Source organism: Anas platyrhynchos, chromosome 3 (genome assembly GCF_047663525.1).
Source record: "Anas platyrhynchos isolate ZD024472 breed Pekin duck chromosome 3, IASCAAS_PekinDuck_T2T, whole genome shotgun sequence".
Taxonomy (NCBI): domain Eukaryota; kingdom Metazoa; phylum Chordata; class Aves; order Anseriformes; family Anatidae; genus Anas; species Anas platyrhynchos.
The window spans coordinates 36,678,496-36,704,529 of NC_092589.1; the positions used below are offsets into that span (position 1 = coordinate 36,678,496).

The 26,034-nt window shown below is 37.4% G+C and overlaps 2 protein-coding genes across 4 annotated transcripts in view; both read right to left on the reverse strand.

The window, feature by feature from the left end:
• Positions 1-620: 620 nt before the first annotated feature.
• Positions 621-15,155, reverse strand: LOC101793779 (potassium channel, subfamily K, member 16). Its single transcript, XM_005023510.6, has 5 exons — positions 13,007-15,155; positions 8,897-9,011; positions 8,190-8,356; positions 5,562-5,727; positions 621-4,194 (listed from the first exon to the last, which is right to left on the reverse strand). The coding sequence occupies exons 1-5, from the start codon at positions 13,217-13,219 to the stop codon at positions 3,971-3,973; spliced, it is 885 nt and encodes a 294-aa protein (XP_005023567.3). The 5' UTR covers positions 13,220-15,155; the 3' UTR covers positions 621-3,970.
• A 3,580-nt stretch (positions 15,156-18,735) lies between these two features.
• Positions 18,736-26,034, reverse strand: part of KIF6 (kinesin family member 6) — a 178,424-nt gene continuing 171,125 nt past the window's right edge. For all 3 annotated transcript variants that reach the window (XM_027454038.3, XM_027454040.3, XM_013103400.4), the window contains 2 exons: positions 24,412-24,518; positions 18,736-20,981 (listed from right to left, as the gene is read on the reverse strand). In XM_027454038.3, coding sequence (XP_027309839.1) covers positions 20,965-20,981; positions 24,412-24,518 — 124 coding nt within the window. In that variant the 3' untranslated portion in view covers positions 18,736-20,964. The remainder of the gene's footprint in view (positions 20,982-24,411; positions 24,519-26,034) is intronic.

Genomic DNA, 26,034 nt, shown 5'->3' on the forward strand with positions numbered 1-26,034 from the left:
TAGTAAACGGGTGTCCCTGATAACGTCTGTGCCGTACAGGCGCTGGGAGGTGCCGCCCGGTTCTCCCGCGGAGAGCAGCAATCGCTTTGGGTGTGTGAAAAGTTTGTCGTTTACCTGTTTTGGTGCAGCCTGGGAGCTGAAGGGGAATAAACGCACTAAATTTCTGAGCTGGGTGCCTTTGATGTGCTGTCGGATGGTAAAGCCTTCCTACACTGCCCCGTGATTTTCTTGCTAGGGGAGTGTTTGTGCTGTTGTAAGTAAGGCAGCATTCAAGCAGGCTCTGTACAACCGACTGGTTGTGGCAATACGCTAACATTTTTTTTGGGGGGTAGATGCTTTAAACTCACGTTTTTACTGACAAGATGCAGAATTGCACATGCAATCTTCTGCCAGCGTGAAACTGGCGATGCTATGCTAGCCCTGTTCCTGTATCATCCTCAACACAGTCATAAAAAACAACCAACCTCGTGCTGCTCATTGCTCAGTCTTAACTCTACCTTTTTAATGTATTCTTCACTGAATGATGTTTAAACTGGAAAAAAAAGTCATAATATATCACAGAAAGAAAATATATTAAAAAATGTACATAGTTTTCTTTCATTTAAGACAGAAATAGACACGAGCTGCACTTTCACATTATAAACACATTAAAATCAGACAGTTTGTACAAAGCACACTACTAAATATAACCCTGTTGAAACATTGCTGACTAGTCATAGAGCATTTAATGTTTACACTCAAATTATATTAAACAAATTACTCGTGAGGCACAGGGTTTGTAACTACAAGCAAGACTGCATGCAAACCCAGGGCATCAAGCATGTGCTTGCTAGAAGGAGTTTGGGGAGGAAGAGAAGAGATTAAAATTCACAACAAATCTTTGAAGAATCTTGTAATATTTTAACAATCTGACTGTCTCATATTCCTGAATATTCTCTGCAATGGCACTTTGCAATCAGAAATGAAGTGTTGTACACCTGAGGAGGATACATTCTATTTTAAATCTCTAGAGAGACTGGCTCAAATATTTGCAGATGATGTTCTGGTGTTGTCTGGAAGGTACCAAAATTTTGGAGGATGAGAAAGGGCTTGCTGAGTGAGGTTAAAGGGTAAGTGTAAGCTTGGAAGAAGGTTTGGTTCTTGCCCTGCTCTGGGCTGCTCATGATAGCTGCTCAGGACAACGTGCTGCTTCTCCACTTCACAGATGGGATGTAGACACTTCTGGGACACTGCTCCTGCCAGAGGCTGCAGAGCTGAGTTCACATCCTTCAGAAGTGCTGTCTTCTGCACAGCCAGGCTGAGCATCTTGTAGCTGGTTGTGTGGGCTCCATTCTGCATAGGGTTGCACTGGTAAAACAGGCTATTAAGAGTCCCTTTGTGCACTTCTCTGGCTCCTTATAAGCTGTCATGACTGCACAATTCTTCCACATTTTTTTTCTTAGCTGGTCAGTTGATAATTGTTGACCACCTTTTTGTTAGAGGAAGAGTACTAAGAAGCACTTTATCCATACACAAGAACTGGGCCAGTGCTGCCAGTGTGCAGCTCAAAATAAGCTTTATTACAGATGTGCATGACCTTGAGGATCTTCTTAGGATCCTGAAAAATTGACAATGTGAGCAAGAAATTTCAATTACTTGTATAACAGAGGGGATGTCATCAGTATCTTTCTCTTCTCTTTTCCACCATGGCCATATGTTTGATTTGAGTTTTTTGTTTGTTTATTTTGAGTCTTCTGGCAGGCAGCTTGAGAACCACTGCAGCTACTGTCAGCCTTACCAAAAGCAGCAGGAGCAAAAATTTCAGAAGATAGTCTTGCTGTGCTGCTATTTTGTAAATAAGTATCAGATACAGGGATAATTTTGTGGACTGAGGTAAAGGCAACCCAAACTCCCTGTGGTCAGATGTCAAGCAAGAAAGACTTTAACAAACACTTTGTCAGTATGTATGCATGCTTTTTATCCCTCATAAACTTCGTTATCACTTTTTATGGCATGCAACATAGTGTAAAACAGTTTATATCATCACCTTTACACTACCGCATGTTTTATGGCTGGCTGTGACTAGATAAAGTAAGGCAGCATGGAAAAAGTGAAGTGAAGGAAACTGACTGGTTATAAATTCAGTAGAACTTTAGCTTTGTCTTTCATACAAACAGGCCAGGAATGTCTTACAGTGTTGTTGCAAGACAGGTACAGAGTATAGCAATGGTGATGATGTTATGAAGTGCATATACAAATGTTATGTCGAAGAAAAAAGAATCCGGAAAGTGTATGTTTCTCAGGAGGTTTGCAAAGATCCAAAAAACCAGACAGGACAGAGTTGTCAGTGACAGAAGTTACAAAGAAAATTGTTGCAGAAATTCATGGGAATGACTGAGAAAGATCAACATAGAGACTGAGGAGATAGAATCTGTGAGGTAGGTAGAGATAAGGCATCAGGGAAATCTCAGTTGGGATAAGCATTGGAAAGCTCATTTTTTTTAATGAGTAAACTACAGATGGCATTCTTACATGCCGGCATTTCAGATTTGACAGCCAGGCTGCACTATGCAGGAGTCAGCAATGAACACCAAAGAAAGAAAGAAAAAAAGAAAGAAAGAAAGCACTAAGTCAGATGCAAGAGCAAGCATCTGTTGGACTCTCCTTAGAAGTCAAAGTCTAGGACAGAAAGTATGTGAGAAGAGATTTGTAACTTACACACAAGTATTTACATGTTTTATGGACACTTCCCCAAAATGAAATATCAAAGTAGCTGCTGAAAGGCTGACATTTGATATTACTGTAGCCTGCCAGCCATAGATTAGCCTGGGGCTGGTCTGCGTGCCCAGTCATATTTCACTCACACTTTAACATTAAAGTTCCACTTCTAAATGAGTTTTAAAAGAATTAGTTGGTGGTTAATATGAGTTACAAACATACTGAACAAATAGCAGTGTGTACATAATTACGAGCATATCCACAGAATGTGTTAGTGATGGTTATAAACAATCTAGTATGGTACTCTGGGTGAATGAATAAGTGTTTAATCAAGTTTCTATGGTTTACTTAAACACAAAGTGTGACTATAGCTTTCTGTCTCAGTGACAAGCCTGCTATAAGGTGTTTGGATGACCTCCTTTGGCTTTTCTGCCTCTTTGGAGGCAGCTGCTGCTACTTTTGTCTTGTAATAACCGCACTAAAGTCAAACTCCCTGTTCCACTGCTACTGTGCCATGCATGACTGAGGATCAGTTTTAACACGAGAGCCTATCAGCCTTGTTTAGAGGTAAATGGATAGCATCAGTCCTGTACGGTGTGGTAGTTGTTCAATAAACTGGCCCAAAGCAAATTACAGACTCTAGTCATATTTGTAATCTGACGGGAAATAAGGAAATCTGCTTGCATTGAGATTTAAAGTGCTGGTTTTGGGTGGCTATGAAATGAACTTGATAATCACTGCTCTGAGCTGTCAGTTCTCTTTAAACAGAATAGTAACAGTCCAGACAGTGCTGGATAGACATAAAATTTGATAGAAACATTTTAGCCCTGGAACTAAAGAAATGTTATCATTTTATATAAAAGCTGCTAATTTCAGATGATATCAAATAAATCTTAATTGGATGGATGCCATTAAGCAGGTGGCCATTGCTGTTGATATTTCTCTGGGGCTTTGTTTACTTTCTGCTTGGAAATGAAGAAGGATTTCTGTACCTATTTTTTCCACTGGCGATTCTTGGTGACAGCACTTCTTATTGGAGCTGGGAGGCAGTCACCCTGGATTTCTTGAATACAAATGGCCAAGAGAACTGAATTCTGATAGAAAAAAGAAAGGATAGGAATTGCTTACTGCAGTAGAAGATGCCACTGTTGAGTGAGAAGTGCCAAATGAATCCTGGAACAGTTTCATTGTGTGTGCTACTTCTCTGGAGGTTTTAATTGGCTTATGCCAAGATGCAAGGTGCTCTTTCAAGACTTCTCTCTGTGTACCTTTTTCAGGTAGGTATGTGGATTCTAGGCTGCTCAGGTTCATCTTCCAGTTTGGTTGTGTCTCCTTCTGCCAAGCTTAAGTCGGGCTTGTGCCATTTCAGCTGAAGGAATTTTTCCATCAAGTCAGCTCCCACGTTGAAGACCAGGGCCAGCCAGGCCAAGCCAAAAACAATCCAAATTGCAGTTAGGCTCCTGTATAGTGGGATATAGTGCTTGTTGGGGTTTGTGCCTGAAAAATCCAGGAAACTTCACATATTAATTTTGACTGCTTTGGACAACATATATAGTCATAAACCCCCCTCCTTTCCCCCACAGATGTGCTTGTTTACCAAGTTCATGTGATCTATGCACATTTTTTTATCAATTATTATTATTTTATTTTTATTTTTTGTTCAAATTTCAGGTTCAGCTTTGAACAGTTGGCACCAAATCTCTGAAATTGAGGCAATATAATAAAAATAGCCACATCTACAGTTATTAGGTCTGAACAAAACCGAGTGTTCCCAGCTGCTTACAAAATACAAACACTGTCTTGGAGTCACACTGTTGAATCCATATTAGCCAAATTTTACTCAAGGGACACGCAGGGGATCTCATCTGATTTCAGAAGGTATGGTTTACAACCTCAGTTATATAGTGATTTCTTTTTGTAGTGTGACCAGGTAACCAGGGCTCAAAATCACTTGGAGAATATTATTTGGGAAACGCACCCATTTTAAGTAAATGTTTATGAAAATCTTAACCCCTAATTTGGTATTTCCACAAAATGAGCAGTTGGTGCAGCTGATACAGATGCACAATAACACTTCAGCCATCCATTTTGTCTCTGTCATACAGGTCATTGTAAAGTTCCATAGTGTCCATGGTCAGGATGGGATGGGTTTTTCTCTCCTTTCAGGACATAGCTATGACTTCTAGGGTAAGAGAACTACCCCTCATGAAGTAACCTATCCTTTATGTTTGTTTGTTTGTTTGTTATTTTGTTTTTAAATAAGCATACTATATGTACCATGTTAAGAGCATTTATTCAAATAAGTAGATGGAAAGGTAGCCCCTCACACATTTCTATTTCTATGCTTCAGACTACATACCCTGACAAGTGTTTTTTTGTTTTGTTTTTGTTTTCCATAGCTGTCCCTGTGGTTGTTAGCAATATTATCCATACTGTAAGTACTTAGCATTTTATATCTGACAAGATTTTGTACTGGGAATGGTAGGCACTTGCTGAAACAAATCACTATTAGGAGAGCATGGCTCAAAGGCTTAATATTGACAATGAGATTTCATTTATATTCCACCTGTCACTTGTGGTTCACATTCATACCAGCCTCAACATAGTCACTGTTAAATTTGTTGTTCAGTGGCATACATGAAATAAGTTTAGTGACTCTCAGCTTAGCTGCCAAGAGAAAAATTCCCATGTCATAAATCATCTCGTTATAATCAGCTCTCTTTCTCATACCATATTTATAGTGGAATCTATGCTCTCTGTACTTAGGCTTATACTACAGTACCAAATCTCAGCAAAGAACCTCCCAGCGAGGTGAGAATACAGGCAGATAGATAACATTTACCCATGTTCATCTTTATTATTACCTACTACGTAGTCCCCAAATCCAATGGTGCTTAGGGTGATGAAAGTGAAGTAAAAGCCTTCTCCATAGCTCCAGCCTTCTACGTAACTGAAAACCAGTGGTGGGAACACCAGAAATAGCAAGGTCCCTGTAGTCAGGAAGACAGCCACTGCCAGTGTTTGAACTACCTGAAAGATAAAGGGAAGACGGCAGCTAAATAACACTGAGCATCTGTCTAGTGGAAATTGCTGTTTTGCTCTTAATCACAAACCTGCTCCTGCAGGGAGCAATGTCCAAACAGGGAAGGATAAAGCAATGCTTCTGTGTACTGCAGGCTGACCTTGCTGTTTATCCTGCACATAGATATTGTACCTAACCACAAATCCAAAACAGTCTCAGAATTAGGAAAAAAAAAAAAAAAAGATTTTTTAAAGCCTTTTGCAATGAGTTTTTAAGTACACTCAAGTTATATTTTCAGAATTACTATAGCAACCATAGGAATGAAATGCTCACTTTTCATTTCCATTCAAATGGAGATGCTCTTGTAATCACTTGGATCCAGTCTTTTAGGAAAAGCACCAAGTATTGCATAACTCGTGATACAAAGATTGGCAAGAACAAATTAGGGTTCTCTTTACTGTGACTGCTTCCAAAGATTTATAAAGTGGCTTGCAATAGCTCAGCCAAAAATATGTTTGGATGAAATTTGAGTGAAGTCAGTTTGCCTGCTTTTATTTTAAACTTAGAAGCATTCAGAGCAGAACTGTTTTCTGTCAGCACGGGGTAGATCTGTGTCTCTCATTACAAACTGCCTTTTGGGAAATGTGAAGGCCAACTAAGTTACAGCATATGTGGCTGCACCAGATAGATATGCAGAAAGGTCTGCGGATGGGTTGCGACAGGGGAATGGCCCAGTGGTTTGATCTAAGGATTGAGGATCAGAAACTCATGGGTTGCCAGGGAACAGAGTCATGGCTCTGGTGAACTTTTGACTAGTGCTGTATACTCTGATGCAAACTCATTGCAATTGTTTAAAAATGCCCTCAAGGGCATTGAAAACAAGAGTAGGATTTTCTATGCATGTGTCTATTGTGACGTGATGAAAAGCGAAACCACTTTGTTTATAAAACGGAAGATCCAGGTATCCTTTTATTTACTTATTTATTTTTTACCTCATTTTGTATTATCCCACGTATAAGACAGTTTGCTGAGCTGAAACTAGGGAAACTTGGCATGAGGCTACTGGGTGACTTTGACAAATCACTTCTGCATTATGTACCATGTATCTCCAGCTGTATAATAATCCTGACCTCATTTATGAAGCATTTTGAGAATTACTTATCGACATGTTATAGTTGATTTCTGTTCTCATTTAGTTCATTCCAGAAGTGTGATAGCATTTAATTAGATAACAAAGATCATATAAAACGCTATACTGAAATTCACAATATTACTTTTTACCCTGGCTTTTAAGAGCTTTCTGGTAGCAACATATAAGGTAGAGGAAGTAAGTCAGGAATGAGGAAGAATTGATTTTAATTAATTTCCCAAGGCACAATTAAACTGTGGTTAAAAGGAGATGAAAGAATTTCTTGTGAGAGGCTTTTTGTAGTGAAGAAGCAGATAAAGGTCCAAATCTTTATCTGTTCTTAGGAGTTCTGCCAAAAATGAAGTGATGATTCAGGTGTAGGTAAAAAAAAAAAAAAAAAAAAAATCACATCCCTGAATTGCCATTAAAAATTTCAGGAAAGATCTAGCTTATAGAGCTATAGTAGCCCAAAAGTTCTTCTGGTGGAAGAGCTACATGTATGTGAAGAACAGGCATACGTTAGTTAGCTAAGGAACTTCTGCTGATATAAATTAACTTTGCATTTGATGATACCTATATAACTTCACCAGAAAATCTTTCCCAGCGTAGGTAGAAACTCTGAAATATTTCAACATATCTAACACGTCTAGTCTCCCTTTTTGGTATCTAAAGGGGTCAATACATTGAACTTTTACTCAGAAACTTGCATTAACTTTGTTACAACTGATCTTCACATATTTTATGTTATCAGTGTTTCCCTTATTCCAATACATCTGGACTAGTTCAGTGACTCACCAATAAACTATAGCTAAAGAGAAGGACGATTTATTTACATTAGAAAAAAAAAGAAAAAAAAGAAAAGGAAGGAAGTGCTAAATTACTGGCACAATCAGGGAAGGTAATTCAGCCAGATTAGCAGGCCAATAAAAATAGTTTGTCTTTGCACGATGCAGGCCTAGATTCTGAGATAGATACCAGCATAGGCTAGATAATAACAACTTGATTCAGCAATGCATGTATGTGGACGTTTTCTGCTAAAGTCACCACAAATTAAAGACCCGGCTCAAAATTGAGGCCACGCTTGCTTAACAGTTTTGCTGAATCAGGGTCTAAAAAGGCAAATCTGGAGTCTCTCAGGCAAAAGCAAATTACTTTAAAGCTATCATATATAAATACAGTATATCAATTTTCTGATATAGAGGGCAGTGTAATTGCTGCAGTTCAAAAAGATGTAAGCACTCTCCAGGAAACCCAATCTAGCAGCCTTACTACTATCTAAGAAAACAGTTTTTATTAGTTTTGAAACAGTGGAAAAAAAAGATAGATTGATTCATGCTGTACCTGGGCACGGCCTGGCTTTTGCACCCATCTTTCCAGCATCATCAGATGAGCATTGAGGCCTTTCCCCAACTGATTAAGGAAGGCCAGGTTGAGCGGAACCCCAAATAAGGCATAAAACACACAGAAGACTTGTCCAGCCACGGTGCTGGGGGACCGGTTACCATAACCTGGAACAAAAAAAGAAAACAGCTATATCAAAAGACTTCACAGAAAGGCTGCAGGCCATCATGGCAATTTCCTAGGCTTGGAAGCTTGCTTCTGTTAAGCTTCAGGGACCTGGAGGCCTGTGATTTTCCACAATGAAATCTGCCTACAAATTGCCATAGCTTATGATAGACCCCTGTGCATTCATTACTACTAACAGAACGTTTAACAAGGAAAATATTACTCTTAGCAACTACAGCGACTTTTTTTAGGTCTTTGATATTGTAGTAAGTGCAATTGAGTGCTTTAAAGCAACCTCAGGAGGTGTTCTGTATGTACAATATCATATTGCCTGTGCCAAAGAGGTACTTGGCTGTTTTTACAGGTGTAATATGCTGGATAAACAAGCATAACAGGTATAAGTTAAAACTGGTAAGAAAACATAATCCACAATAATCAAGTTTGTCTTATAGGTGTATTCTGTCCACCAATTTTATTTTTCTGGGGCATTTACAGAACAGCTGGAGGAACCCCCAACTTACAAGAGAAAAAGTGTTCCTCACCTATAGTGGTGACAACAGTTCCTGCAAAAAAGAAGGAGTTGCTGAAGTCCCAGTTACTGGGATTTGTAGAGTTTCCTTCTGGGCTGACCCCTTTTTCCCATGCTTCCATGAGGACCTAGCGCAAAAGAGGTTGAAGGAGCAAAGATGAGCAACACATTAGAACAGATCAGGAAAAATGTCAGGAAAACAAAAAACAAAACAAAACAAAAACAAACAAACAAAAAAACCAGCAGAGAAGTAAATGCTGCTTTCCATCTTGAGCAAACAGCAATAAATGGTGCAGATAACAGAGTAGAGTTTGACTAAAATGACCTGAGAGAGGTCTTATGCTGACAGGGTAAAACACTGAAAGGGATCTGGCCAGGAACTTGAACTTTTCTCTTATCAGTGGAGATCTGGCCGTTGAAGTAAGATTGGTTCCACAGCTACTTGAAGGCTGAGGGGAGGGGAATGGAGGGTGTCCCCAGAGTAATCAAACTGGGATTTAAGTGAAGTTATGCCATAAAAAATACAGTTTCTCTCCTTTCCTTCCTAGCATAGTCATTGCACTCCAATTTTAAATTTTGGCACATGTAAATTAATGCTTGTACTTGAGGGAAAGGGCATGGGGAACATGTTCATTTCTGTTTCCAGCAGGTAAGTACTAGTGAGGGTGAATTACTTTTTTGACTATGGCTTCCCAGCCAATTTTCAGTCGATACCAGGCTTCTCCTGATTTGGAGATGAGCTAATGAAATACTCTTTGCCATTTCAGATAGCTCTTACCAGATAATAAAACTACTATGTGCCTAAAAAGATCCAGCTCCTATTTGTCTATCAAGTATCTTACTAGGTGCCTTAGCAAAGAAAGTGTTCCTTTGTTCTCCCTGAGAACACTCTGTATGAAACAGGAGCCTTCTGTTTAGGGGCTGGAGTTTCAAGAATCTCCTTGTTTGTTACATACCAATTTTGAAGTCCAGCTCACAGACTTCATCATTTTGCCAAATGCCTGAAGGACTTGTGAATTCACTCTCTTGCTTCCATGGACTGTTTTATGAAGCAGGACATGAACAAAATTCAACAGCAGCTCCAGCCTTAGATGGTTCCATGAGCATTAGACCAAAGAAGATGTTCTCTCTTGATTCAAATATTGACTACTGACAGAAAGATTGCTTATCTGATGAACATATCCATGACAAGGTAACTGATTTTGCATTGGTTTGGCAATATTATCTGTGCTGGTGGATTAGGCATCCTAAGTTTAATAGCCAATGTTATTCTTCATTAACAAATCCCACAGCATTGTTCAAGTCCATCAGATAGGCCAGCTAGGCATCGTCATATGTGATCTCATGATTGAAGAGCCAGGAGAATTTATTTTCAATATGACAAAGAACTATTCCATTAAAGGCCTGGTTTCAGAATGTGAAGAATTTGACACATTAAATCATCTAGAGTTTACCATCTTATTTGATACTTAGAAGGAACACACAGAAGCTCCTGAAGTGTGAGTCATTTGAAATGTCTAAAACGATCACGAGTCAATTCATTCCTGTAAGGAGCGCCTCTGTTTTATCTATTTCAACGTGTTCAGAGGAGCTTCATCCACATCATAAAAGCCATCATTAAACTGTGAGGCAGTATTAAATGTTGAACACTCCAGACACAGTTTGACAAGGCCAGATTTCTTAGTATGACAGTTGCTTTTAAGCACAACCCCAAGAAAATGAGGGCAGACTGGTACCAGGGTGGACTGTTTCTAAACAAGCACATTGATGTGGGGCATTTGTAATGGCTCCTAGCTCCTTTTTGTCTACAACTCAGGTACTGATTAGGGCTGCAGTGAGAACAGAGAAACTGCTGAATGGTTGGTGAGCATTAGCTGTTGCCTTTGGGAGCAGAATTAGCCAGTAAGTAAAAGCAATGTGCTAGAATTCACAGTAACAAGATGAAACCTGCATAAAGCTAGAATGCGGAGAGAGTAAGAGCTGCCACTTCAGGACCTGTCCCCCTCCCAGTGCACACTGGAGCCACTTGCGGTCATAGACCAGGAGTTAGCCCTCTTGGCCAATATTTATACCAGATGCTTTAGGGTTGGAAAAGTACTGTCACAATCAAAACAAGGACTTACAAGAGGTACCTCCTCAATCAGTGGATCTGCTTTTTGGTTATGCTGTAAGCATGGCATAATTTCCTGACCAAAGTATGATTACCAGAGACATATTAGATTGCAGTGCTTATATTTGCACTCTCCCAAAGTTCCAGGTTGTTCAGCTTTGGAGCTCCAGCTCAGGGTCACCCCTCAACTAGACAGTTTTAGCCTAGCAAAGCCAATGTAGTTTATGGACATGGAATGGCAAGAATTTGCTTCATGCAAAATTGAGTAAAAAGTTAATTAATTATAAGTTGTAAATCTATAACTAGTGATAATGGATATGGAAATAGAAAACTTGGGTTGATTCTCAGATTCCAGGATTTAGGTTTAAAAAACCTGGAAATAAGGAAGTACAAGTTCGTCAGCTGAGTGGACTGAATCTAGTGGCTGTGTCTAACCACAATATGAATACTGTCACTTTTTAGGCTGGAACTTCTGACATTATGAACTGGCCTCCTTAACCATATAGATAAAATGTACAGTGAGACAATGGCTTCCCTGCACTAGTTTTAGAGTAAGAAATTTCATTTGAAAAGAATTTTATTCCCTACTATTTGTAAGAGCTGGACTAATTTCTTAACAGGGGTTATAAATGACATATGAGTCATTTATAGGCAGAAGACTATTGTTGAATACTCTGAAGCTTGGTGCATTGTAGCTGATAATTTGGTGCCCTCAACCGGTTTTGTTTGGAACAGCTGATGTGTGAAATTGTATCTAACTCAGCTGAGAGGCAGCAAAATGTGATTGTCTGAGACCCAGCAGTCTAAGGAAGATCCACGGGAGCCAGAGAGGAGGATCTGGGCATCTATGAACCCCATCTAAGGTTTGTAGGGTACCAGAGATTTAACTAAGCCTTTTAGCCCTATAAATTATTCCATTTTGGTTTAGAATGAAATTCAGGGTCTTCTCTACTGTCATTACCACAGAAGAAAGGGAAAGGCAGGTAATAGCACTAACTGGTGTAGCTGAGCTGAAAAAAAACAACAGACTTTTTAGGTATGTACACTCTTGAAAACTCCAGTCATTTCCTGGACAAAGCCAAATGTTCCACAAGAAACATGTCAAAGTATTAGTCATCATCAAAACATTGTCCTTGTAGACAGAGTTCAGGCACCTTCTGTTCCCTTTTTGATCTGAACTTCACTGTGTGATTACACCCATTTATAGAATCTAGGTTTTAATGTTGATCTGAAGCATGTGCCTTGGTGGAAATCCTCTGATTCAAAGTGCAGTCTTGCATCCTGTTCAGTGTTTCTGTCAGCTTTAATGACCTGAGAGAAAGAGTTCAAACCATTTAGGCACCCAGGTCTGTGTCTGGAGAAATTTTGAGCATGAATAAAGTAATAATTCAAGGATTTTTGCCCAGTTCTTACAATACTAGAACGACAGGATTTGTCCATAAATAATACCATGTGAGGGCTTGTAATTAATCTCCAACCTGTTTTGAGTAATAGATTAAAATGTAATTGAAGATGTCATTAATAGACAACTCATATTGAATAAGAGCTCTTTAGCACTTATTATAAATGATAAATGAAACAGATTATGAAGACTGAGCTCATCTTTTGTTTAGAGGCCTGGAAGTGCAGGACTGCCTTTCAAGTGCAATAGATGATTTCTGGTAGAAAAGAAGGGCAGAATCTGTGCAGGTTTGGGCTGAAGTACCTTGGCAGGGCAACCTACTTCTTGTAAGGTTTTTGTCCCCATGCATAATCTCCATGCAGTAATTCCTGTGGTAGCTACAAACCATGAAGCTGAAGGTATTATAAGGTAACATAAAGGTTCATTAGTGAGTTTGTATCTTTGGATCAAAATGAAGTGGTATGGGAAGGGGCTTGAGAAACCATTGCCTTTCTCTTGTACAGTTAGTCCTCCAATGTTGTGTTTAGCAGATCATGTTTGGCCAAAACAGTATAATTACTTCTAACAAAAATAATGCTTGAGCCCAAATCATGGGAGCCTGTTCCTCTTACCTGTACGAACTGCTCCAGGGCTTGCCTATCCAAGCATGTATAGTTCTGCAGGAACTTGAGCTTCTCCAGCTGGAACTGGTCCCGAGAGTGGGTCTCTGCCTGCTTCTCCAGCAGCTGGAACACCATAGCACCGAGGAGGAGATAAAAGAGATACCCCAGTACCAGCAGTGGAGTCCATCTGATCTGCCAGTTGGGTACTGTGAGGAAGGGCATGCTTCTGCTGCTGTGAGTCCCTGCTCCTTACTTACTAGGTTACTGTCCCGAGATCTGCGCTACCCCAGGCACCCTTAAATCACACACTGGTGTTCCCAGCAACTGTGCTAGAGATTTTTCTAACAGAAAACATGGGTATCATGCCTATACAAAATGAGACTAACAGGTAAATTTTATCCCTCCACATCCTTTCTCTATCCAGAACAAAAGGAGAGCATTTATAGCTTAATAAGAATGTGAATCATAGTGTTCTCCTCTTACAAAAACAATTTTTATCCAAAGATCTCAATGAAATTAATCAAGCCTGACACAAACCCTCTGAGATAGATACTGTTTTGCAGGCTGGGAAGATGAAATAGAACTAGCTTAATGACTTACCCAGGGACATATGAATGTCCTACAAGTAGACTCTGAAAATCTTCACAGGTAAAGCCTTACTCTAAAGACTAGACTTCTGTACAAGAAAACACTATAAACTCTCTACTTACAACAGACTCCCCAGAACTAAGAAGATTATGGAGCTGAATAAATGGAAAAGTCAATAGCTGCTGCCTGTACCATACAGACATTGCTGGTACCAGTGAAAGCAGTGTGATGAAGCTCACAAACATCCTGAATTCAGCCTGGTCCCAAGACAGAACTTCTCTTTCGTTCTTAATCAGAAAAAGATCAGCCCCTCACTGCCTTGCCTGATGATCCTGGACTCTTTGTCAGATGATTCCACACTTCAACACCCCTTAGTCCACACAGTTAGAGAAGGAATCACTCATGCCTGCTGCTTTCAGTCTCTGTATTGTCCTTTTATGTACAAATGCATAGGGGAGAAGGAGAGCTTCAGGTTAATCGTTAGCTAAAAAAGTATCAGAGACTCACTCCTGGGAGCATTGATGATCATCACACACTGAAAATGAACAGGACTTGCATATTTTTCTGTAGGAAGACCCTTATGGCTAGAGTCATCCACGCCAGAATGCTTCTGAAAAAAAGCTCTCACACAGAGCTAGAATGCCATGTGGCTAGGGCTGCAATTTTGTTCAACTCTTTCCCATTAAAATCTTCTGGGTACAGATATCCCCTTTGCTTAGTATTCAGAATTGTTCTCCACCTACCTTCAAACAAGAAGTAGTGCTCAGAGAAAAACAATGAAAAATTTTCCTTCATATCTGTATCAGGGAAATCCCTGCCCTTTCCACTTGAACTGTGCTCCTAGCCTGCAGCCAGCCCCCACCCAGAAGAGGATGACTGATTGGCAACAGAAGACCTCTTGGCAATGTGGGAAGCAAAGAGTATTGTGGAAAACTCCCAGAAGAACATCTTGGACTTTGGGACCACTCTGTTGCTGTGACTGGGGGCAGAAAACAATCAATAGAGATGTGAAAAATGCAAGGACGCAGAGCTTTGGTGTTCTGGCATGGATTTTTCAGCTGAACTGACACACGGTAGCTAGAAGTTACAGTTGCACCGATATTGCCAAGCACAACATTATGAACCAAACTGCTCTGATGCAACTGAGATATCCAATTTACTTATCACTGATGGAAGACCTTCTCTTAGCCTGTGCTGAGGACAACTGGCGATTTTACATCTGGAGTATCTAGCAAGAACTAGATACTGTCTTCCATAATTAAAAGGTACGGCTTGTTGTTCCATGCCTTGTGAAATATTATGGGTAAATGAGCCTGGGATGTTGCACAACTGCCTATAAGACTAGCAGGGCTGTCTCTGGTGAGAGATCCAGATGTTTGTTGCGTTACAGTTTGAAAGACCTACTTCTGCCAGTCCAAGAGAATGCTAGCCTACTGGTTTTCTGGAATGGATGCAAACATATGCATGTAGCTGGGCTGAGACAGATTCCCACAGCTGAAGTAGATTTCGCAATTAAAGGTACTAAACTATTCAGTTATTAATGATCAAATAAAGCACTGAACCTTTTTTATGTCCCCTTCTGCTCTACTCAATTCAGTCCAATAAAGCATTCTAGCTGCCACACTAAGTCTAAATTATTATGCCTTAATAAAAAAGTCTGCCTAGACTTAGTTTTATGATCTCAATTTTCTGAAAGCTTTGGAAATTAAGTCACTAAAATTTTCAAGTTTTGCTTACTGCGAATCACAGAAGTTTAGATATTCCTACTTAAAGTATTTCAACATTAGTAGTGTTGGACAAATGAAATGATTTCTAATAAGCTTTCAGAGGGGGTGTTCTCATCTTTACCATGACTATTTGAAAAGCACTTAAAAAAAAATAAAAATCAATTAATGGGAAATAAACAGCTGGAGAGAACTTGAAAGACACATGGAATATGTGATAAGATGTGTCCTGGAGATGATGTAGAAAGCTCTGCTTCTGCAGACAGAAGCAAAAAATAAAAATAAAAAATCAATTACATGTGCACTAGAAACTGAAGAGTAAATATACAGTTAGGGATGAACAACTTCATAGCTGAATGACCATACAGATAAGTACAAGCACAAAATCACGAGCACATGTTTAAGAAAGTATTTTCACAAACTTGCACGGTTCCAAAGAGGTAAAAAGAATAGAATATCATGTTCTGAAAATGTGAAAAGTAACAGTCTGTAAGTCACTGATGTTGCCATATTTATTCCCACTGAAAAGCTAAAGAAATATGTACCTGTAGATTTCAAGTTATGGAAATCATCAATATTCTGTCTGCAAAACTTTTTTTTTTTTTTTTTTTTCTTTCTTCCTAATTTTAGGTTACCACATTGGACTAAAACGAGATTCTGTGCAGTAGCCCAGAAGTTATGTCTTGTTGCAGGTAAAAAGAAACTCAAATATATAAAATTGGAATTAAAGAGAAAACTCAGTTTCTGAGTGAGTTCTAAATCCAGAAGAGTGAGCTCAGCATGCCTTACATTGGAAATGAAATTTGGCTTCCAGGTAGAAAGACTAATAAACACTATAACAAAGTAATAGTATTAGCAGATCCTTATTGATGATGGGATAGCAAAGCACTGTACCTAATGTAATTTCTCTTATGGTTCTATAATAGTCTTCTGATTAAAAATAAGTAAAAACTAAGTCCACAAACTTTAGAAAAAAAATCATGACAGAAAAAAAAGATGTTCTTGACTGTAGCTAAACTTGGAAGTTGACTGTTACTCAAAGGTCCTACTGTTCCAGCGCTCCCTGCCAATGCTAAGCACAAGAGTGCATTTAGTCTCAAAGCTACAGAATGAATTCTCACAAAATGTATTTTGCATCCAGATCTGAATGTGACCTCCGTGATTAGTACTTCAGTTTTCTTATCTTCCTCCCTCAATGCTATTGTAATAGATAACTGTCTCTGTAGGATCTGATTTTCCCCAGAGAAAATCCGAGCCCTCTGGAAAGGACAGGTACCAAAATGACATCCTGGTCTACAGTCAAGGTTATGAATGACTTTATATATATCACATGGAGCAAATCAAAGGATTCAGAGTTCTCTGATTACTTCACCTATTATTGTTACAGTCCCTAACAATTCTTAAACCTGTACAGATAATAAATAAAATTAGGCCTAAAATAAAAGACGTAGTTTCCTCACTCTATGTTTCAAAAGCCAGAAAAAAATGCCATTGTGATCAATAGGAGAATAATTTACATAGATACAAATAAGCTTTTCTAAAATAAGCAATTCAGTGTTTGAAAGATACCTTGGTTGATCTGTTATTATCAAAAATCTGATGAAGGATGACTTTAGGACTAGTTTTCCTGGAAGAAGCTTCTCTGAACAGAACTAGATGACAAACTGGATGCAAAGATCCAGGGACCCATTCTTCTTCAGGTTATGCATTACAGCTTGAACAACTCATACATGGAAATACTGAATTGTTTTGAATTAGCCTTGCTCCTTGAATGATTTATGACAAGTGTTAAGGAAATTATTTAGAACCATGTTCAATATAAATAGCAGTAATTTAGCACATTTCTTCAGGCATGTCACTGCCATCTGGCAAGTTTCTACTTCTGATTTTGTTCCCACTCCAAATTTAAGCGAGCAATTTTGACTTACTGATTTACATTCACATAGGTGAAAACATGGAGCATTTTCAGATAAAGGTTGCCTTATTGGTGAGGTTTCAAAGCAAACATTACAGGAAGTGAAACAGAAAATAATATCTGACGATCATTTAACATTGATTTAAACAACAATAAAAGTGATTACTATGAAATAATCTAAAAATAGAAGTACAATTATTGTGGTTATTAACAATGAACTTTGAAAAGACAAACAAATTCTGTACAGAGCTACCAAAAAAGCTATATCTAGCAAGACATTCCCAGATTTTCATCTTACTGACATCATTTCACCAGATGGATATTTGGTACAGGTTGCACTTACAAGATCTTAACACTTAATTCTGATGAAGTGCTCTGAATTTATACTACTAACATAAAACACTTGCATCTTATAATCTATCAAACCAATACACCCTCTCCATGGGAAGATATTACAATATATACTTACTCTGTTAATGTGTGTGAACCTCATTATTCCACTTCAAAGCCTCTTTCATAACAAATACAGAAGTGAAAACAGGAGATTGAATTGGGTGTGTCCATCTTCCAAGCAAAATAAACTCAACATAAGGTTATGTCATTTTCTCAAAGCTGGTGAGCTCAAGGGTTTCACTAACATGGCACCAGGCTGGGCATATATTCCTGGCAGATTCAGCATGAATGAGAGCAGGCCCTTTAGCCTTCATTATAAATCTACATCATAACCTGTCCCTCCCAGAAACTATGTTGTTGTAGGAGATGTCAGTGGATGTCTATCTTCTCCTATAATAAACCATATGGAAAGATTGAAAATGCCTTGAAATGAGAAATGAGATGAACCACAATATCTGGCATGAATTAATCCTGGAAGTATCTGTATGACATCCAGCACTGTACCACTATTGTCCCGAGATATTTCCACAAACAAGACTGGTTGGATTTGCTCTGGATGGAGATAATATATTGTATTTGCCATATAAACATTTAAACAACCATCAACTAGATATCACTGTGAATAGAGAGGAATCAGCCATGTATGAGAATCTCTATACTTCGTGACTTTCTTGAAGCAATGAATTCTTTCATAAAGAGAAAAGGACAAAACAACTTGTAGGGGAATCCAGTTGCCTTCTGACAGCTATAAGGCCATCAAGAAGATGGAGCCAGGCTTCTCACAGCGTGGCATAATGGGAGGCAGAGAGACAACAGCCATTACTTTAAATAATACAAGTTCAGCCTGGACATAAGGATTTATTTTATTTTATTTATTTATTTATTTATTTTGTGGTGAGGTCAAACATTGAAACAGATTACTTAGAAAGGTTGTGCAGTGTCCATCCTTGGAGGTTTTCAAGTTCAGAATGAACAAAGCCTTCAAGAGATTGGTTTGCTGTCATAGCTGATGATGCTTTTAGCAAGTTATGAGATTAAAGACCTTGTGATTTCCCTTCCAACCTGAATCTTCTTATGGACCTAAAAGATAACCTTTGCAGAGTAGAAGGTAGAAGAAGTTTTTTTTTTTTTTTTTTTTTTTTTAATTAAAAAATGCATGCTTTATTTCTTAAGACTATTACGTATGAATCAACAAACTTTTCTTTCCACAGGATACTATGGAAATATACAAAAGAAGCAAGAAAATGTTTCTGCATTTGTATTTATTTATATTATTTTCTATTATTATGTTTTCTATTTTGGATGTATTTTTGCTGAAGCTCTTATTTTATATTTACGTATATAGTCTTAATCTCAGAGCAAAATCAGGCATTGCAATCTCTCTGCAAATCAGGCATGAATTTGCTGATTTTGTTCTCAAAACAAAAGACTGTATATGTAATAATCAAGAAACAGCAGTGTAACGTTGGTCATATGAGGGTAATACTGAGATCGTTCTCTTAATCAGTTACTGAAAGCTCTTGGAAATGCTTCAGTGTCAAAATAAATGAGCTGTTGTACCAGTAATACTCTTTTGGCCACCTCCAAATAAATTCACTGTAATGGAGATTTTACTGAAATGAGGAAAAGACAGCTACTTCGCCCAGCAATGGTTTGGGACCTCTGGTTGGTTCTTCTTTAGCTTGCTGGGTTAGATGGAGGCAGGATGGTGGTCCTTAATGAAGCTATATGAAAATGAATTCAGTACATATATAATGGAATGTGTATATATAATAGAATGACCTGTGAAGAAGAAAAATAAAGACAAAGTTCCTGGCAGAATTTGGGCAGTATAATAAAATCTCCAGCAAAGCAGACATATGAAAGTGGAAGATAAAATCCTCAACTCTCTCTTCTTTTCTCAAAGCAACAGTAGATCTGACTTTCATCTCACCTTGTACATCGTACAGGCTGCATAAAGTTTACCAATTTATGTGGTAGCTGTGCTTATTTTTAAAGAAAATTGAAATGTAGAAAAAACTATAACTTCAGCATTTCTTTATTGATTTCATCTTAGTTGCTAATTTGATGGATATCTTCTGTAGGTTTGAACACCTCAATTCATGGTGTACTTCTTAGTAACTGAATTTGCCAGTGAATTCAGTGTCAGCAACTTGAGGACATACATCTTTAAGATTGATATGAGACTTTAGCCAGCATACTGTTATGTTTTCATATGATCGAGGTAACCCCTTCCAAATGGGTGACTGTAAGCTTAGTGATAGCATGAAAAACATCAGTTTCAATCTGAAAGTATGTATATCTCAGAAGAATTGACTCTGTTTTGCATTGCATCTTTGGACTTGTTTTGGCCTGAAGAGTAAAATAAGTTATTGCGTAACCAGGTATTATATGATAAAGTAATATTGAGTCAATAGTGAAGTTATGTTGTATACAATATATAAATGAACTTAGATTTTCACATCTTATCTCGTTATGTTTTATTTGTACAACTATTTATTTGTACAATTTTTTATGTACAATTATTTGTCCATTTTTGCTAAAAACCCATCAAGTGTCACTGTTTAGTCTGAAATCCAGATATTTTAAGAAGGTTTATATTATGAATAACATTTAGTGTATTCAAATGGAAGAAAAACATTTTGGAAATTTTAAAATGTAGAATTTATTTCCAATAAAATGAATTTTCATATTAAAGTACAATATCAGTATTTTAATATAAGTATTTTAATAATCTGATGTGAAAATTATTATTTATTGGGGAAAAAATTAAAATCAGAAGAAGGTCCCAAAGGAATTTTGTAGGATTTTGTTACTACTATTTTTGCAGACATCTCTAGATGCCAACTAGATGTAAGTAACAAAGCTTTATGCAAATCCAGAGAGAAAACAGGTCAATTTCACCTGAATTTCTTCTCAAGTTTCCAGTACACAAAGGAGAAAAATATCAATCCATCAGCAACAATAAAAGTTCTCCAAACTAAAGATGTAATGTTCTTATTAGATAATTTTAACTTTTAGAAAGCATTAACATATTAGATAATTTTAGTATTTAGAAAACTGATAATAAATTCCCAAAAACAGAAGTATTCAGCAAACTCATGATCAGTTTTTTTAGTTTTGCTTAATTTTAATGCAAGCTGAAGATACTGAGTGCAAATTTTCTAATATAATTCCCTTGAGAAATGGATTTTGCTGTCAAATATAAGTCACTCCTACTCACTTTCTTACCAGTTAAATCTGTACATCCAAAGTAGTCATTTGTACCTGTTTCTAAACTGAAGAGGAAGGTAAATAATAAAGATCTAACAGATTCTAAAAGGAAATTGTGGACTGCAACAAGAACTTCATTTGTTCCCCAAGCCTGAAAGGAAATAAAGAATACTTTAGATTATATTACAGGATGTGTTATGAGTTTTAAAAAGAACGTCACAAAAGCAAAACAAAAGAAAGGAAAAATAAGGTATTTAAAAACTTTTTAAATTTTAAACTTTTAAAACTTTTAAGGCAAAATAAAACAAACAACAAAAAACAAAACCATCTACTCTTCTGCATTTTCATTTCTCTACTTCAAGACAGAACAAGGCAAAAAAAAATTCATATATTTGCAGAGTACTCCTTTCTAAAAAACTTTCCAATTTTGTTACAATGCTTTGTCAATCTCAGCAAGCCCCTGTGAACGTACCTGCTTTCATCTCTGGTTAGAAAACAAATGGTAACAAACTACAAACTGAGCTAATCTTCCCTGAGACCTCTCATTATCTCCTTTACATTACTGTCACTAAGGATATTGAGCATTCCCATGCTTTCTGTTTGTGAAATGTATTTTCCACTCCATTGGCTTCTGCACACATTTATCCTCTTTTATTTATTTCTTTTTTCAGCTAATGCAAAGTGGGGCCCTCAGTTTGCTTCTAAGATATTGATACAACTGTTTGTAAGAGTCAGGATCAATAAAGGAAGAACAAAGGAAAAAGCAATATGTCGACATTTTTTAGACCTAGTGGACTTTGGTTTGGCTGAACTTATGCCTTCTCACTTTGTTTCCTACATGGCACTCTGTGTAATAATCATGCAAGGAGTACATACATTTGCACGTTAATGCAGAAATTCTTATTGAACAGCTCAGCTGCAGAGAGTTGGACTAGGAGTCAGCACACAGCTTCTGTACAAAGCTGTCTGACTAAACTTAGTGGCTCTGGCACAATGATTTCTTTCTGTTTTATCTTGTAGATGTTTGAGATTTACTGAGGAAAAGTTCTGTTTGAGATAAATAATACTTCCCCCCCCCCCCCCCCACTGTATTCACTCTTCTTCTACCCTTCCTCCCTACTTATCTGTACTTTACCTCTTATATATATATATATCTTATATATATATCTTATATCTATCTATCTATCTATCTTATATATATATATATATATATATATATTATAAACAAAACCAAGTCCCCATCCCCACCTCACCAGGAAAAAAACAAAAAAAAGTACAACCCTTAAGTTCTCATTTGTTTTCGATGCAACTATTATTGGAAATTTCTTGTTGTACACAACCCTAAAGAAGTTATTGTTACTCTCTTCTCCTTTTAGTCTAGGAGTCTAGAAACAGGTCAAGGAAGAGTGAAGTGATGACAGACAGAAAGAATAGCCAAGAAGAGGCAGTTAAGCAGTATTTGAGACAAGCTCAGAAGCTTGCTTGAGATGAAGCAATAAGTCTTGTAGTTATATACACCCCATGTGAAAGTTTTGTCCCTTTAACTTCATGGAAGATCAGAGGAGAAAGTGGTGAGCAGTCTGAAACCTTGGGGACTCTACCCGGTCATGTCCTTTACTCCATACATTGTGCCAGGCTGTGTACATGGCAAAGGGGAATATGTACCACTATTAAAGATATGGGAGTAGTGGAGGCAGTCACTTAGACCATTTTTGTATCCCAGTTAGAAAAGCTACCTCAGAACTTCATAAATATCCTCAGGTTCCATCATGGTGCTGAACAGCAATGTACTGCCTTAGCAGTCCTGGTCCCTTCATCTTGCTACATCAAAATTAACAAACTTTTTCATCAATGGCTCCTGCTCCATCTTTCAGATCTGGGAAGTCATCCTTTCAGTCCAGGAAAAGAAGCCTTTAATCTGCCAGGTTGACTCCAAATCCTTCTCAGAACTTGCTGCTGAGCTGTTTTGTATCTATGACACATCGTGTTCCCAAGCATTTGTAATATGCAGGTCATATTTATGAATCCTCTTTACTCTTCCCCCCCCCTGCTTAGTGACTGGTTGAGCCATTCAGCTCTGCACTACCAGGATTGTCAGAATAAGCACTGTGCAAATGCTACTCCATTAATTGTTATCTACTTAGGCCAGGATGTAGCCCATCTTGTCTAAATGAACTTCAGAAGGATTTTAAAGGTGTTGACCCTCCTTTGTTCTGCAAAAATACTATTCATGACTTCAGGCCAGATAGTTGTCAATGTTGATAATGCCTAGTCCCTTCAGAAAATGATGTATGATGCTAGGTAATAGCCTGTGGCTGAAAAGCAAGCAGGATGGAAAAGGCATTTGAGAGAGATGGTCCTGATATGGTATGATTTAGGAGAAAGATGATCACAGGACAAGATGTGCTTAATAGATTGCTGTATACAAAATGGATCAGATCTGGACGCTTTAAAGGCCTGAAATGTTTGTTGTAAGACACTTATCTCTAACCTACTTCTGGTGAGCTGCCTATAAATTCAACTTAATTTCATTTGCAGAAGAAACTTGACAACAGCTTTTCTAAATAAAGACGAAAGGGAACCCAAAGCCTAAGTGTGTTAAGTGTTTGCTTTGGATGAGTGTAAGGGGGCTGTTTTTTCAGCCACTGTGAGTTTACCTGACAGTTTTACCTGATAAGCAGTGTGATAACAAAACCCCACTTTGTGACAGTGCTAACACCATCTGTCAGGTGCTGATAGCTTGCTGAATAATGCTGTCATCAGCGCTCAAGTGCTGATGGAAAGTTATTGCTTCACTAGCCACTACTGCTGCAACTAAAAACTATCATTCAAAAAAAAAAAAAAAGAAAGAAAATCACAGATTGCTTTTCTTTATAATAATGAATTCCTTTCAGGCTACCTTGCAGCATCACTATTGTGTATTTAGTGCTTTCTGCTTCCTGCCAGTTTTACTAATCATACTGTAGAGTGAGCTGACTTTATTGCCTATGTATGATTTCTCTCAGAAACTGATTTAATGACAAATATCCATAGAAAATTTTACTAGACCTTGATATAATGAAATATCCTTTAATACTCTGTTAGACACAGCGGGCTAGTCTGCTTGATGAAGTAGGGTGCAATGTAATCATCTGCATAATCTTTATTTGTTGTTAATTATTACAGCTAAATTAGTACGAGCTGAAAACCAGGCCAGATAGTAAACAAAGATTTGGAGGCATTTAAATTATTGAGAAACCACATTCAAGTGCATTTTCAAGTGTAAATAAATACACCGTGCTGGCAGAACAGACACACATGATGGTGGTTTGTTAAAACAGCCAGCCTTCATAGTTTGGGGTTGCAGCATTGAGCTACTAAAATAAATACATGTGAAGAACCTCAAGGGTTTAGAATGGTTGATAATGTAATATAATATGACTTAAGCCAGAATCAGTTCTCACTTGTGTCAGTGTAAATGTTGGACTAAAGCTATTTTGGCTTTAAAATGCTCTACTGGAGATTTTTGTTTGGCCTCCTATATTATTATTATTATTATTATTATTATTATTATTATTATTATTATTATTGGCAGGATTTACCTTTCTTTTGTAGGATGTTCTGTCTTGCTTTAATAAAAGCTAGGATGTCAGCATCAATCTGGCTGTCTCCAGTTAGAGGAATAGGTGTATTTGAACTTGGTGAGGTCCTGAAATGAGAAAAAGTATTTGTGGTTTCAACTGAGTAAGGTTATTTTTCTGTTGCTTTATCTCTCTTCTTCAACATGGAGGACTTAGTTTTCCAACTAGAGATGTATAGATGTTAGAGAAGGCATGGTTCAAAGTAAAATCAAGCTCAGGACACCTAAACGTTCTTATGTAGTCTCCTAAGATCAGTTAATAGCTTTTTAATTTGTTAGGGCTACATGCTGATTGGTTATAAAACATCTCACAAAGGATTAAAAATATTTTACTGCTGTGTCAAAGACTTATCACCAAGTGGAAAGGCCTTGCATAGTGAGTTCACCAAAGAAATGATACAACATGCTATATGTTTGTTTGTTTCAGGAAAAAAAAAAAAAGGCAGCTATTTGTTTGAACAGATAATGAGTATCTTTGCCTACTGTAAGGGAATTAAGTTTTCATATATATATGGCAGTAAACAAGCACATGATATTTATGACATTTGCTGACAGAGGCAACTTCTTTGTGCTGTTAAGTCTCTGTTCCAGACCGAGCCCTTGTATCTATGCAGTTAAATCACTATCTCACATCTGCTTTTGAACAGACCCTCTGGTGGTATAAGATGATGTAGTACAAGGGAGCTATTTTAATCAGCTAAGAATTTGGCCTGGTGTCTTTAGCCTTGCATAAACATCAGTGTTAGAATCAGAAATATAGTGATAAAAACTACAATATGAAAGCACAAGTGGAATTAAATGGAGAAAAAATATTTTCACATATCCCTTTCTAATTTTCACATATCCCTTTCTAATTATAGTTACTTCTGATGTTTCTTACTGTCTATTGCAGAAAAAAGTAATTGTGCCTAGCACAAAATGGAAGTCTGACATCCTTGTCTTTGTGTTACTAATTAAGTCCTCAGTCACTGAATTTGTGAACCAAAATGGAAAAAAAATGTAGAAATAATCAAGGAGCTCAATAAAATATCTCTTATGTAATGTACAAGGAGAACTCAAAATACCAGCAAAGGAGCAATAATACATAAATAAAAAATATACAATGTATTTGAGAAAATGAGAAAATGCTGTCTAAATTCCATTTTAACTTTTTTTTTTTTTTTTTTTTTTTTTTTTTTTTAAAGCATAAATGCAATTTTAAAATGTTATATTTTGGGGGGAATGAAATCTTCCACATTTTTTTGTATTATTTTGGAAAATAAATGAAAAAAAAAACACACCTTGTTATTTGTTCTTACTTGTCCAGTTGGAAAAATAGTAACTTATCCATATTTTTCCTAAGGGCATTAATAGAACTGTTGAGCACAATGAGAAAATAACTTCTGGAAGTATACTGATACGGTACGATGTTTTGGTGGGAGAAAAGAACATGGAAATGAGCATATTAGAAAAAACTAACAGCTGTCAAAGAAAAAAAAAAGAGAGAGAGAGTAGTTTCCACTTAACTGCTAAGCGAATTTTCACAAAGCGGTATGTCTTCTGAAAAAACATGACATGTAACTTTTGCCAAGCCTGACACACCCAG

Coding starts and splice junctions, on each gene's coding strand:
- LOC101793779 (XM_005023510.6), bottom strand. CDS start 13,219: ATGCCCTTCCTCACAGTACCCAACTGGCAGATCAGATGGACTCCACTG. Junction 8,357..8,896: donor AACTGTTGTCACCACTATAG/GTGAGGAACACT, acceptor TTTTTGTTCCAG/GTTATGGTAACCGGTCCCCC. Junction 5,728..8,189: donor AAAAGCCAGGCCGTGCCCAG/GTACAGCATGAA, acceptor TTTATCTTTCAG/GTAGTTCAAACACTGGCAGT.